Here is a 14,132-nt window from a genome sequence, read left to right as displayed (position 1 = left end):
GTGGTTGTAACTTCTAAGCTGTCTGGCCAGCCCCCCTTTTTTTCCTTACTTTTTTGGGAGAGAAGGGGAAGGCAGATATTTTATCAATTAACTCTCTTTTTAAAATTTTTTAAAGAAGGAAGTCAGTTGTAAGGTATTTATAAAAATAATCCTTAGGGTAGTTAATGAATAAATGTGGTTGGTTTGAAAGCCTTATTGTATCTTTATCCTCAGAAGAACTTTCCAAAAAATAAAGAAAGTGTGGAATTCTTGCCCTGTAAAAGAGTCATTGGAATAAGAGGTAATTCAGTATTGTCAATGCCTTCCTCAGGTGCAGACATGTAAATACAAGTGATCTTTGCCGCTGTCCATTCTGTGAGGAATTCCAAAATTTATACAAGTCACATGAGGCTGTGGTGCATAGTAATTAGTGCGCAGGTGTGCCTAGACAGTGGCATTGATTGTGCTGTAGCTCACAGAACCGAGTCTCTGCTGTATGTGAATTTGCAGAATAGGCATAGCAGCCCTTGAAGAAAGAGCATGTTCCTAGGGCTCTGCTTTGCTTTTGCCTGATACCCTTGCTATGAGAAATAAGTGGGATTTGGGAATCCCTGCACCCAAGGCAGAATCCATGCTGTTCCATAAACAAGAGCTAGCAAAGGTTTAGAGTGAGTTTTAAGTATCCAAGCATCCAATGTGGGATTTTCTTTCCAGAGTAGAACTTGAAGAGAAATTACCCCTACTATTAGCTGGAAAGGGGAACAAGTTTTAATGGGAGTGGAAAATAAGAAATTGTTTGAAGCTTGTGGGGAGCAAGTGAAGGCTTTGGGGAAAATCCCAAGGGAAATTCTCTGATCTTAAGCAATCCCAAGGCATGGAGGAAAAGTCCAGCCTGTTTTAGTGAGTGAGTCATCAGGTCAGGATCCTGGGTTACCCTGACCATCGTTTCTTTAGTCAGTCCAAGTTGTGGGTTTTGTAAATGATATTCTGGGGAGATTTTTCTTTCTTCAGAATTTCCTCTTCCATATTCAGTCCTCAAAGAATGAGTGTAGAGGTGTGGTGCGAGAGACAGAAGAAAAGACATAGGTGCTTTCTAGAAATTTGGGGATTGATGGAACATAAAGGAAAAAGGACTCCTTGGTGTCTACCTCAAAATTGATATTGGGAGGAAGAAAAGTAAGAAGTATCAGAATTGAGATAGAGGATGTTAAGAGGAAACAAAGCAGTGTCTCAGAAGAGCCAGAAACTATTGGAGGAAGACGAGAGGAGAACTGGAAAGAAGGCAGCCATGTATGGACGTGCGTACAGGCTAAGAACCAACAAGTGCAGTTCATGGACCATCTGCTGTGCACACCTTCACGGTGCTAAAATGTGTGAGTAAGACCCTGGTCCCACCCACCGAGTGTGGCGGTATACGCCTGTAATCGGAATGAACACTTAGCCGGTCACTCTCAGCTTCACAGGAAGCTGTTGGGGCCTCAACTCAAAGGAAAAAAGGACCCTGAATCCCCAAGGGGTTAGAATCCAAACCCAATCCAGGCTATGCAACCCCACCATACTGACAAAAAATAGTTGTTTGGTTTTGTTGAGGCAAGGTCTCATTGTGCAGCCCAGACTGTCACAGAAAGCATCATTTAGTCCAGGCTGGCCCTTTCCTTACTTACAATCTTCCTGCTTTAGTCTCCAAACACCAAGATTGTAAGTGTGTGTTACCATCCTATGCCGAAAGAATTTTTTCAGAAGAGGGTGTTGTATGGAGCTTTAACCAAGTTACAGGTTTGAGAAAATATTCATCTAAGGCTTCTGCACCCTCAGCTTCCATGTATGTGAATTGAAATTTGGGTTGGGGAAGAGGAAGTCTTGGATCTGAACTGATGTGTTTATCCTGTATGTTTGTTTGTTTGTTTTGAGATAGAGTCTCGCTCAAGCTGGCCTCTAATTGAAGATTCTCTTGCCTCAGCTACTTCAGTAGCTGGGATAATGGGCATGTGCCACCATGCTCCGTTCAAATAACTATCTACATAACATTTACACTGTTAAGGGTAGTACGGGTGATCTAGAGATTTAAAATAAAAACAAGAATGAGCATATGTATATGTAAATAATATAGCATTTTTCAGAAGGAGCTTGAGTCTCACTAAGGGTCCTAAAATCAGTCCAGTCCCCCTTGGGAACAAGGAGGTAGTTGTACTTTTTAAAATTAAGGGTACTCTAAATACATAAAATCCATTAACCTTATCATGCCTTACCACAACTATCAAACAAGAAAACAGACAATGAACTCTTCAGTAACAAACACTGCTCCTCTTATAGACTTTTGAGAACATTAGTCAAACATGTATAATTAATTACTGAAGCTGGACCATAAACTTTGTCTGTCTGTCCACACCTCATTGATTGGATGGTGAAGGGACTCCATGCTCACTTTTCAGATACGGAATAACTTAAAGATCACTGTGCTGTGTCATTTGACATGTTCCTAAGTGACACCAAGTAGGTAGATAACATTGAGAAGTTCCTAGGCCACTTAAGCTCTTGAGTGTGTTCTCCAAACAAGCTCCTTTACCTTGTCCTGAGCTTGGGCATTTGTAAAATGTCGCCATGAAGTTAAAGCTTTGCAGAAAGAATACTCCCTCAGCACCTTTTAACTAGAGGGGTTCCCATTTCCATTCTTAGAATCAAAAGTAGAAGCCCCTTTTAAATCATTGACAGCCCTTTAATTTCACTCCCAACTGTAGAGAAACAACTGAAAAGAAGTTTGTTCCCCTCTTTACAATATAACTCAGTCTACAAAGTATAACATAATGAAAGTCTTCCTGGGGCTGGAGAGCTGGCTCAGTGGTTAAGAGCACTGACTGCTCTTCCAGAGGTCCTGAGTTCAATTCCTATCAACCACATAGTGGCTCATAACCATCTGTAATGGGATATGATGCCCTCTTCTGGTATGTCTGAAACAGCTACAGTGTATTCATATATATTAAATGAATAATAAATAATTTTTTAAAAAGAAAGTCTTGGGCTGGAGAGATGGTTCAGTGGTTAAGAGCACTGACTGCTCTTCCAAAGGTTCTGAGTTCAATTCCCAGCAACCACATGGTAGCTCAGAACCATCTGTAATGGGGTCTGATGCCCTCTTCTGGTGTGTCTGAAACAACTACAGTGTACTCACATAAAATAAATAAATCTTAAAAAAAAGTCTTCCTTTATCTTCCCTTCTTAAGATTAAATGTTTTCTAAAATTGATTACCTTTCTGAGTGATCGCATTTTTCTTTAGATCTTCATATGACATACAATAAAAAAGAGCATTCATGTTTTCAGATACTTTGTGTCTAGAAACCTAGTAATAAATGGGATTAAGGTGACATGTAATAACCCCTAATGTCAGAGATTGCCCCTGCATTCCTAGCTCTAGGATATTGTGTCCCACTGGGGGAATTTGTCAAGTGAAATAATTGGCAGAGTAGGGGTAAAATTTTTTGTGTAAAGTGCTGTGTGGATGTATGCACACATTCCTAGTCAGTTAATAGTCTACCTGTCTGCATACATATCAGGGCCTAAGGATGATTGTGAATATTGTAAGAAGACTCATTCCATAAAACTTGAAACCTGACATCTAGTGGGAATGTCTCTCTGTAGTGCTAATAATATGCTTCTTGAGAAAATAGGATTTGATTTCAAAGGTTTGATTTATAGAGAACTTAAGAACTGTGAATGGGAAGATTTTACCCTTAAGGAAATAGCGCCCAGTGGTGACTGGTGTTCAGTGCTTCTGAGCAAGGACTACAGTGTCCATGTCTGTCTTCTGTAGTTCAGTATCACAGGCTCCCCTCTCTGGGAATAGCCTCCTGCTAGTAAGGCATTGTGTCTGAGCCCATCCTCAGAGAGCATTATCCCAGAGGGGCATGCTAAGGACCAGCTGCCCTGTGCTGGGTTGGGGGCAGCCATTTCACATTAGCCTTTGAACCCTTTTAAGAAAACTGTGCTTTAAGTAAATCAGTGTCCTAAATTGCAATGAAATGTAATTTGCAAGAGGATTAGCTAGATCTTTGTGACATTTATTTAAGACTTGTTATCCATATAATAACTCAGGAACATCTTGAATTACTTATTTTATAAAAATACCATTGGTGCCCACACATAATTGTGTGTAAAACACAAGTGCACTACCTGAGAGTATCTTCAGTAGAAGCAACGTTTTGCTTAATGTTCATGCTGAAAATTAAACTTTAAATATAAAAAAATTTATGGACATGGGAGATTACACTAGCTTTTAACAGGAATGTGTAGGAATCAGAGGACTATCAGTGATGAAAGGCCTTCCTTTGTTGGTAACACCCAGACAGAAAAACATAGTGATTTGCAACCTACTAGTAAGTGGGAAAAGCAGAGTGCAGGCTGCATGTAAGACATTACTTAAGTAGAGATTCTGTATGTGTACTAAGAGGAGGTCAGCAAAAAGGAAAGTAGTATTTTAGAGCGGAACTAAAACTATTTTTTTACCCAACAAGATGACTTGTGTAGTCAGGTGCTCACTGTCAATGCTGAGAGAACCAACAGATTACTAAAAGTGACAAGAAAATGTACAGGACTTTTTATTTTAAGTAATGTTGACACCATTTGATGTTAGCCAATATTCTGAGTTTAAAGCTATTAGATTAGTTGCCAGTACTTAAAATCCCACTAATTTCTTGGTAATACCAAAAGGCTGAGGATTGAATGTAAGGCGTTTCACATGTAGGCAAGCACTCTACCACTCTGCGACATTTCCAGACCAGAAATGCCTTTGAAGTGATGCACATGGTTGTCTTCTTCCCACACATACAGTATTCATATAGCAGGCAGTGTATGCTTGGTCTTAGTATGTCTTCAGATCTGTCTTGAGTATGATTCCAATCTTATATATGGGCATACACATAAATATGTCCTCTGTGTGGTACTGTACAGCATAAAGACTACAAGCTAAAGTAGTCACTTTCTTTCATCTCACCCTGTGGTAAGCTATTGAATATATCCTTGGGAGATTAGCAGTCTCAAGGAAGAGTGAGTCTGAAAGGGTTTTTTTTTTTTTTTTTATGCTCTACCATCTACATTAAAATGTTCTTGCTAACTATTCATCCCTTGGGAACCTTGGAGTAAATAAATCAAAATGCCTTTCACTATCAAGTGTAGATAATGTTGGCTGAGAATTTGCTTTGTTCCAAATATCATTAAAAGCACTATATTTACTTTGATTTTTCTTTATTTAATATACTCAAAATACTCTTGTTTTGCAAATAAGGGAACTGAAGCACAGCTGGTTTATCTAATGGGCCCAGTCATATAGGTTATTAAGGAGTGCAGGAGAATTTGACCCCAGGTAGTGTTGTTCTGGACACCAGTCACTAAACCAGTGCTGTTAAATTCTGGCATCTGCCCAGTATGTCTTGAGGAACCCTCAGTGAGTGTGAGCCATGTTTTCAAGCATTGGATCAAGACCCAAACAGAATATTTCCTAGAATACTATAGGATCCTAGAACTGGGAGGAGCTAAAAGGTTAACCAACTTAGTAATTACGTCTGTTCTCTGGCATAAACTCATATTCTCTTGGAGTATCTCCTAACACATACAAACTGGGGAGCCTTGTTCTGGTTGAGGTTTTACTTCCTTTAGTAACTCTCACTGTTTTATAGCATGGAAATGGTGTTTTCATGACCTTTTTTTTTTTCCCTTTAAATACCTTGCTGTACCTATAATTATTATTTTCCCAAGAATGGAACAGAAAATGCCTCTAGATGAAAGAGCCATGGTACTTGTGGGTGGGTGTGCTACTCCAAAGTTTGCAGCTACAGCAGAAATTAGAGGTTCACAAGGTAATTGCTGTGATTACAGTTTTCTTCTTGGCCCCAGACAGGAGCTCTTGAAACACAATATTCTACTAATTTTTTAAATGTACAATTTGCAAGGCTACAGGGAATTACCATGAGTGTGTGCTATTTCTTTCCTATTTTCTATGGAAGTTAAATATGTCATTGGGTCTTTTGAAATTCTGAGGGCAAAGTAGACATGGTGAGAGTTAGAAGATATGGTTAAAGGGCTTAAAGTTTTTAGATGATCAACCTTGTGATACTTGTGTATACAAGAAGTATTTAAGCCAAGTGGTGGTGGCACACACCTTTAATCCCAGCACTCGGGAGGCAGAAACAAGCTGGTCTCTCAAGTTTAAGGCCCACCTAGCAGAGTTCCAGGACAGCCAGGGCTACACTCAGAGAAATCCTGTCCCAGATAGATAGATAGATAGATAGATAGATAGATAGATAGATAGATAGATAGATAGATAGATAGATGATAGATAGATAGATAGATAGATAGATAGATAGATAGATAGATAGATAGATAGAGAATCACATCAGTCACATCATTGATTGACAGCTGTGGAGAATCTTTCTTTCAGTATTCTGAGTTTTAAAGCCATTGAGTGACATGATCTGATTCACATCTTAGGAACATTGTACCTTGGTGCAAAGGTGGATGGGATGAATATGCGAACCATGTGGAGACTGTTAACAGCCCTACCTGGAGAGTGGGAAATAGTAAGGCAAGAGCCAGAAGGGCTTCAGCAGTGCTATTGAGATGGTTCTGGCATCATTTTCTGTCCTGTTTGTTACAAAGAGCTCAAGAAGAGGGAATTTGAGCGGCTTCCTGCTGAGCACCTTAACCTCTTGACCATCCTTGCACTTCCTAAGTTCCTGGATGACAGGCTTCTTTGATGCTTAACTTCAAACATAGCACTCCTTAGAATGATGGCACACACTTGCTCTCTGCCTCATCACACCTGGATGGAGATGTAGGCTTGAAGTCTGGGGAGCAGATCATCACGAGTGAGGGGTCCCTATTATAGGTGTCATGCAAATGCCATTCTGTTTTTCTGTGCAGGCTAATCTTGAGTGACCTGTCTGTGGGTGTAAACTAGAAGGGAAATGCCAAAGCAAAAAGGTTTCCACTCTTTTACAATATCAGACTTTGTTGATTCAAAAGGTAAACACACTAATTCTATTTAGTTTTTTCTGTCATTCAGTGACTTCTTTCAGCAAGTCAGTATTTGAAAGCACCGGTTGCTTTTCTGAAACCTATGTATCTATCTCCAGTGCTATTGTGGTTGGTTCATATTAGCAAACCTATTTTCTGTGAACCAGTGCTCAGTTCCCCTGACAGCTTTAGTTTTAATGAAGAATTTAATGTGGTGGCTATTGTCAAAGATGTGGTTCTGTTACTGATGTCCAGAGAACGATCAGTTCTGAATCAAGAGGTAAGCCCCACTGTCCTTTTAACTAACACCCTTATGCCAGGGAGAATATTTAGCAATGAACTTAAATATAGACATGTTTCATAGGTGCTGAAGTCTGAACCAACCAACTAGTGTAGTTCCAGTGAGTCTTTCCTATATAGCTGTGGCCCTTATCCTTCCCTGCCTTAGAATGCTGCTTGGGACTCTCAAGCAGAGCACCAATCTTAGCCTGTCTTAGGCTTCCTCATAGAGAGACCTAGAAAGCAAAGGAAAGGGTTTCTGGGACCATCTTGCTACTGTCCTATTGACTGAATTGTTGTTTGCCCATTTCTTATTATGATACAGAATAGTAGTGTCATTATGACACTATCATACATGCATATTAAATTCTTTCTTCATACTCACCACCCATTACCCTGTCCTGTCCCCCTGCCTCCCACTAGTTCCCTTATTGATTGATACTCTCTGCAGGTCAAAAAGTTCCCAGGCAGTGTAATGGCTTCAGCTTCAAAGAGACCTGTCTTAGAACCCTGCTTTTTCTTCTTCACAAGCTGCACAATCTTCATTCAGTTTTTTTAAGTCTGTAAAGCAGAGGTGGTGGAAACCCCCTTGTACATTAACTGTGAAGGTTGAGTAAGGTAATGTATATAATACATACTAGCATGTATTATTAGTCTGGAGAAGGAAGGTATCCTAGCTAGGGTTTCTGTTGCTGTGATGAGACATTACCAAAAGCAAGTTGGTGAGGAAAGGGTTTATTTAGCTTAGTCCATCATTGGAGGAAGTCAGGACAGAATCTCAAACAGGGAAGGAACCCTTAGGCAGGAGCTGATGTAGAGGCCATGGAGGGATGTTGTTTACTGGCCTGCTTCCCATGGCTTGCTCAGCCTGCTTTCTCATAGAACCCAGGTCTACCAGCCCAGGGATGGCACAACCCACAATAGTGTACCCTCTCCATCACTATTAAGAAAATGCCCTATGGCCACATCTTACAGATGTATTTTCTCAACTGAGGCAACCTCCTTCCAGATGATGCTAGTAGCTTGTGTCAAATTGTTGTAAAACTAGCTAGCACAAAAGGCAAATTGGATTGAGATAAGAATTTGAAGCCCTTGGGGAGGGGAAAGGCAACCTCAGCCTACTGTATGAAGACAGCATCAACACCATTTAGTGTCTGGGACCTAAGCTTACTGTAGTCACCAAACCAATAAATAATAGCCAGATAGGAAGTGCCCAGGTCTAGATGGCCTCTTTTCCTGTGTTTACAGCCACAGCACCACATTTCTTCTGCTTCATAACTCGGCTCTGCTGCTTTAAAGACTGGCGATATCAGCAGCTGGAAGAATTGCTAGAACAATGGGGGCTCCTCAGCTGTGGGCACTGCTGAGACGCTGGGTAGTATGTCCCACAAGGTAGGCCACCAGTGCAGAGAGGGAGATTTCCTGAGAGTTCAACCCTGGCCTTTCCCTCTAACTAGGATTAGATTCTCTTTATAGTCTACTACCTGGCTGAACTTGGTGACCCTATAACCTCAAGGGCTTTGAAGAAGATCTGTTGTCTCTTCAAATTTATACAGATGGCAGTGTGGTTTGAACGTTAGATAAGACAACTGGCCGAGGCTGACTCCTGCTGCTCCAGCAGTTCTTGTCCTCTTTGGGATTACATTCCTATCTGTAGGAATGGGGCAGGAAGGAGGGGCCAGGCTCTTCACTCCATGCAGTTTGCATTGGTCTGTTTCATGTGGAACTTGTACAAGGCTTCCTTTGCAACCTCGGTAGTTGTTCCCTGGTAATATGTTCTTGGCCTTCACTGGGGAAAATGAAATCCTCTTATTACTGATCCATCATAGAAAAGACAAAAGGTAGTATGAGACTTGGGTCTGTTGGGGACATAATGAGCCTTCAGGAAATGATTCTACATATACCCCATGTACTACCCAGCCCCCACATCGTGTTGTTTATCTTAGTTAAGAAGGGCTTTCTTGCATGGGGTTAGAATAAAAACTAGGATTCTAAACCTGCACACGGGAGAGAAACATCAGTGTCATGGGGTGCCCACTTAGGCTCTGCAGACCTGTAGTTTTAGATGCTTTCAATGCCAAAGAACACAGTACTATCTGCTGAATAGCTGGCCTCACTCAGGGTCTGCGTTGCCCTTCTCAGAGTGTATGCTTCATACGTTAAGTGATACCTACACAGGAGTTCTGTGTTGCAACTTGCTTTGATGAAAAGGTTGTTGTTAGCTTGGTGGTTATTTTCTAGCATGAGATAGCTCTTTGGAACCGTTCACAGTTTGTCACTGAAAATGATTTGTTGAAACTTTGCCACAGTTTGAACTGTGAAGTAACTCATCAAGTTGGGATCCAAAACTAGCAGTGTACTACCTACAAATGTATCCCTGGGCCACATCCTACCCACTCTAAGCAGCCATTTCTGTAGGCACAACAAAGACTATTAAATATCTGGAGAGCTTGAATCTTCAAAATAGTGAGATAAACAGTTTAAAGCCTTCATTTGTGTATGATATATCAACTTTCCTTTTTTGGGGTACATTATGCAAATCAACTTTTATTTTAGGTTGATAATTTTCCCTCTTTTATAGGCCTCATTTGACTTCTACTAATCTTGAAACTAGCAAATGATAACATCTTTTCGTCTTTCACAGAAGCTGTTCTTGCCTTGTGTCTCATCCCCTGTAGTCCGGGGCTTCTGGGCTGCTGCTTCCTAACTGAGCCTTCCCCTGCCTGCCAGGTGTCTAGGTGACACACAAGCTGAGTCACAGTCCTCAAGGCCTCACCTCAACTAATACAGTCCCTGGGTTTAGCCTCCTGTGTCTGCTTTGCTTGCTGCCTTGACTTGTCTTTGATATCTGCTTTCTTATCTCCCTTGCTGCTTAGCTCAGGGCCAGGGAGGGGTCACTGTCCATAAACAAAAAGAGGTACACACAGCAGACACTGGAGGGTCAGTTTTCTGCTACTTCTCACTCTCCTGTTCTTTTGTATCCAGAAACCCCTGAAACTGAATTTGCTATTCCACAGTATATCTTGTATAAACTGACTACATCTCACTCACTTTGGGGTCTCTCTCCTAACACATAATCCCCACTTACTAATGTGTTGGTTGTATGGATCCATAAAAAATGAATACTAGTTGTTTAAAATGTTAAGTATTTTCAGACTACTTCAGGTTTTCATTTTATCTTGTGGTTACTGCATTTATTCTCTCAGTGGATGGGGCATATCTATCTCTGGCACGATTCATGTGCTCCCAAGGACATCTTGAATTCTCTCAAACCTCCAAGAGTAGGTGTCTTAGTGACAAACTACTGTGACCAAAAGCATCTTGGAGAGGGAAGGGTTTGCTTGGCCCATTTCTACACCAGTTCATCATCAAAGGAAATCAGGTCAGGAGCTGGAGGTAGAAGCTGTAGAGGGCTGCTTACTGGCCCACCCTCCTGTCTTGCCCCGCTCTTGTCCTTGTGATGTGGTTAGCTTCAGATGCACATTAAGAAATGCAGGCACGTATCTTGTCACACATTTACGTAGCTGTGGCGTTCACCCTGTGTGTACCGCTTTTCTTTTAGCCCTCATCTGACTTTTCATGTGACATTTTACAGGCAGTCTCTGCAGTTGTTTGGCACTTGAGGGAAGGGAACCTTTTAGCACATCTAGAGGTGTTATTTCTGGAGGGGACCTAGTTTAACCAGCTCTCTACAGTATGGGACTCATAAAAATACTTTTGCTTGACTGGTTCTTGCCACTGGCCAAATACAAGGGTTTCAAAAGAAAAAAAAAATCCTTCAGATTTAGCTGTGGGTGTACCTAACAGATTAAATGTTCTTAAAAACCTTTAGTAGGATATGAATTTGCACTTTGTGGAGTTCTTTGCCTGTGCTGGGAAAGCATCTAAAATGAATGTTGAGACATTGCCTCTCCCTTTAGCATACCCCCCCACTCATGCACACAAGAAACTACATGGTGTCTCATACAGCAGTGTTTTGAAATCTTCCTCATATTTTGCTCTTTGAAGTTGATAACTCCAAAGACACAGGGGCAGTGCAATGTGTGAACTGATCCTCTGCATAGACCCTGGAGCTGAACTGCCCGGTGAACTGAGAGTACATCTTGTCTCCTTTTTTGAAATTACAGTGAGGTCCAGGAAGACACAGGCACACTCCCACGGCAGATGGGAGCACTCTCAAAAACATAGACTATTTCTCCCCTTGATGTGGGACAATAGATAAATCTTTTTCTCACACTCTGGGCTTTATTTTCTCCTGGGGGAAAATCAGCCGTATCTATGTAAAGACATATGCTGATAATGGTGTGTCATTCCCACAGTTCATTGGAGTGCACACTCCTGCCCAGTCTCTCCTTTTCTTGAATTAGCAGTGTATTGGTTACTTTTCTTGTGGCTGTGACAAAACTTTTGACAAAACAGCTGAAGGAAGGGAAGGATTAAGTTTGGCTTGTAACATTTGAGGGAATGTAGTCCATTGTGGGAGCAAGAACATCCCTCAGCTGGGCCCAAGGAGCCTGCAGTCAGGAGGTCATCATGATGAATGCTGAGCTCCCGCTTCTGTTTTTTATGTAACACATAAACAAAGTCCATGGGGTGATGCTGCCTACTTTCAAGATGGGCCCTCCCTCATTTAAGCCTCTCCAGACTCCCTGATGGACATGCAGTCATTCATCTCTTAGTCATTCTAAATCCTGTCATGTTGGCAGTCAGTACTAACCATGACACTCAGAATCCTAAATAGCTTTCTCGGGCTTCCTCTTGAAAGTGGTAGGTTGCGGCTCCCAGTGGTTACTTAGTTTCTCATTTCATCTTGTTACAGATTAGAATGGAGAACTGGGCAGGGTTGGAGGTCAGGTTCTGTTGTCAAGACTTTGTTCAAATTCCAGCTTTGTCACCCCAGACATAATGGGCTTTCTAAACTTCTGTTTTCTATAAAATAGACATAATAGTATTTATGTTACAAGTTATCTCTGAGAATCATGTGGGATAATTCATGTGAACTCTATACTAAGTATTTATTAAATGTGGGTTATCTTCCTTCTGTTTTCAAACCTTTACCATTTTAGCTCTATCCTAAAACCATCTGGTAACACACACCCTGAGCTCTGTGGCACAGTGCATCCATGAGTCAGATACATGGCAGTTTTCAAGCCAGCTTCTGTTAGTGACACACGGTTCTGGCTTTCTGCTGATGGAGCATCAGCCAGTGTCTGGGTGTAGTACATACCTGTTACTTCAGCACGTGGGAAACTGAGGCAGGGTGGATTTCTGTTTAATCATCAGTTTCATCGTTGATTTTGATAAACAGGGATTTTTAATTAAATTGTCAACTTCAAAAGTACTATGAAAAGATCATTCCTGCTCATTATACTTCACTAAACATTTTTTTCTGGGTGTACTTATACCAGATGCGGAGATTAGTGTAGCTCCCTGGGTACCCTGTCATTGTACCTTACGGCTGTTTCTCCTTACCAGGCTATGAACCAGTGAGAGGAGGAAGCAGTTCTTAAGCTTCCATACAGTCTTTTTCATGGTTACTGACAGGCTACCATATTGACCATTTCATTCAACCATGAGCCCTGAGTAATGGCCACACTTGTATGCAGCGCTCAGCACCACCGGCTGTCCGTGAGTGTGCCGCCACAGTGGCGCTCGACAGGAGATAGGAAGTTGTGAGTGAAATTTTTTTTAATGTTCCAAATTTTTAACATCTTTCCTCTCTTTCTCTTTTAGGCTCTAGACCAAGATAGAACAGCCCTACAGAAAGTGAAGAAATCTGTGAAAGCAATATATAATTCTGGTCAAGGTAAGCACTTACCAGATCTTCCCATAACTCAGCAATAATGTTCAGAGTTGTCTGTCACATTGAAGAATATTCACAAAAGATGGGCTTTTCTCCTTTTCCCGTTCTGTTTCTACTCTCAGCAAAAGCCTGTCATTGTTTCTTTAGTACAAGTCAACGTTAATATGTTTTTAAGAACTCAGTACAGTTGGGGCTGATGGTTGTCACAGATGACAGGAGGTATAGTCTCTGTGCGGCAGGTCAGCCTGTGATCCAGTAACTTCAGTTAAACATAGAATAGTCTCTTCCTTCTTGAGTGTGCCTGTGCACACCGAAAACCAGTACTGACCATGTACCCGGCAGGGGAGTTAGGGAGGGGAGTACTTACCTTCACTGACTGCATCCCCCCCATGAGGCAGAAAACTTAGGTAACTAAGTGTTCTAACATTGGTCCAGAGACTTTTTGTAACTCTCTAACAACATAATTTTGTTTTATAATAACTAATTATTGACTATATTATATATTATTTGTATAATTTATGTTTATATACATGAATATTATTTATATAACATTAATGTTAGTGTTTTAATTATATGATTAATCCAAATTAATTAAATTAGTAGGTACTCACAAGAAATAGTAGGCTCTAGCTCCCCAGGAAAGAGTTGGGACAAATGTTTCAAGGTCACCTTAATACAATTTTGCAGCCACAGCTCACTTGCAGACAGTCAGCTCACTAACACATCAGTTGTTTGTAAGGCACAGAAAGCCTGGAAGGGAAGATAGCTGACTGTGAAGGAAAGAGCACATGCTTTGAAGCTGAATAGTGAACAAACTACCTTGAACTTCTGTCTTGGCTTTCTGTACCCGAGGTGGCATTACTAAGGAGTTGTTACGGGAACTTAGAGTACCTCATTTCTGTATTGTGTCATCCGAGTTCCGCAAACTCACTGCCTACCTCACACACTGTCTGAGAGGAAACTTGCTCTTAACAGCCTCCTCCCCACACCTTAGAACATTTACAGAATTATCATCATGTTTTATACCACTACCTAGTTTCTCTGTGTTTCAAGAAAATGACAAAA

General features: G+C 41.1%; 1 protein-coding gene across 2 annotated transcripts in view; it reads left to right on the top strand.

Moving 5' to 3' along the window:
- ASAP1 (ArfGAP with SH3 domain, ankyrin repeat and PH domain 1) overlaps positions 1-14,132 on the top strand; it is a 276,123-nt gene that overhangs the window by 149,375 nt on the left and 112,616 nt on the right. For both annotated transcript variants that reach the window (XM_080939796.1, XM_080939795.1), the window contains exon 4: positions 12,998-13,070. In XM_080939796.1, the coding sequence (XP_080795922.1) occupies positions 12,998-13,070 (73 nt within the window). The remainder of the gene's footprint in view (positions 1-12,997; positions 13,071-14,132) is intronic.

This window comes from Micromys minutus (genome assembly GCF_963924665.1).
Source record: "Micromys minutus genome assembly, chromosome: 27".
NCBI classification, from domain to species: Eukaryota; Metazoa; Chordata; class Mammalia; order Rodentia; family Muridae; genus Micromys; species Micromys minutus.
The sequence above is the reverse complement of the archived record's forward strand: the minus strand, read 5'-3'. Positions and strand labels throughout refer to the sequence as shown.